At 39.6% G+C, this 1,299-nt stretch overlaps 1 protein-coding gene across 1 annotated transcript in view; it reads left to right on the top strand.

Annotated features, from left to right (window-relative positions):
* LOC147633042 (RAN GTPase-activating protein 2-like) overlaps positions 1 to 407 on the top strand; it is a 2,197-nt gene extending 1,790 nt beyond the window's left edge. Inside the window, exon 1 of the mRNA XM_086806039.1 lies at positions 1 to 407. This exon is cut by the window's left edge and continues 1,790 nt beyond it. Within this exon, the coding sequence (XP_086662165.1) occupies positions 1 to 32 (32 nt within the window). The 3' untranslated portion in view covers positions 33 to 407.
* The last annotated feature ends 892 nt before the right edge of the window (positions 408 to 1,299 follow it).

Consider the following 1,299-nt stretch of genomic DNA (forward strand, 5'->3'; position numbering starts at 1 on the left):
TGCAAGCTCAGTTCGGCAATGTCAAGGTGTAATTGCACCATTTGTTTTCTCTTTCATTTTAGACTGACATTCCCAATATGCGGTAGGGACATTATATCTATGGATATGCTATTTTTCTCTGAAGCTTAACCTATTTCTACAGCGCGGAGGACGTAGTTGTCTAGATTACGTAGTTCAACAGACAGATTGCATCAGTGTAGTTCCTTCACTATTGGTGAAGATATTCTCTGCAGAAGAGACAGGCAGTGTCAAGTGTGAGATGCATAATGTACCCATAGTCATCTCTGGCAGATTTGTAGGCAGGACACAATTCTTGACAAGACGATTGTTTTAGTCTAGTTTACTGAATCCTTTGTTTCCTTCACTGTCGGTTGATTCTCCTATTGCAGCAAAGGTTTATTTCTTTTCTTGTTTTAATGTCTCATGGTTCAGCTCCTAAGTCAAATTTATGTTTTGTTACAGTGCCTCTTTTAGCTTCAAAGTAATGTGTGAGGATTCGCACATGAAGAAGCTGGGGTTTGAATTCTGTCTTATATAGAGTCTCGAGATTGTTGAACTGTTTTTCATGAGTTCAGACTTGAATGGTTTCTCCCTTAGGATTTGGTGGATCGTTGGTTATGTGGAGTAAGACACATCATTATATTTTTTGTTTGGTAAAATAGACATTTTATGTTGGTAAGAAGTAAAGATTTGCTTATCTGATATGGGTATCCCCATAACTGGAAGTGTGGAGGTGGTTTCTAAGCATCTCTAAATGAAGTGAAAATGTCTTTGGTCACGTGTGGAAGCCTTTTTCTTACGTAAACTGAGTTGTGCAATCACCTTGGTGCATTAACTGAGAGAAGAGAGAGTATATTCCAAACACCGAATTGGGTCTCAATAACACAATGAGGGGCCCCACCTTTTGGTATATTTGCTTTAGTTCAAATGAGTACATTACAGATTTGAATCCTTAACCTTTCAATATCTCCTTTCTTGCAAGATAAACTCTGGCCTTAATACCCTGAGTGAACAATGACTAGCCTTGTTGCCTCAAATGGTTTCTTGCCACCTATTGAGCGACTCCCTAGAATATCCCGTTTTGCATTTTTTTTTGGGCAGCAAAACGCTTGCTTATTTAATCCTCTGCCAAAGTTGAGTACTGGTAGCTTGGACTGCAAAGCTGTCATCTTGGAAGCTACTGTTGCTCTATTGGCCCTTTCCAAAATTGGCAAGCAGATGCGGAATGAGGAAAGAGGACCCTAGTTATAGGGTTGATTTTGGGTGTGCAATTGCTTGGACCTACATAAAGCTTACCTT

The sequence above is a fragment of the Cibotium barometz genome, chromosome 12, assembly GCF_041138505.1.
Source record: "Cibotium barometz isolate CiBa-2024 chromosome 12, ASM4113850v1, whole genome shotgun sequence".
Classification (NCBI taxonomy): domain Eukaryota; kingdom Viridiplantae; phylum Streptophyta; class Polypodiopsida; order Cyatheales; family Cibotiaceae; genus Cibotium; species Cibotium barometz.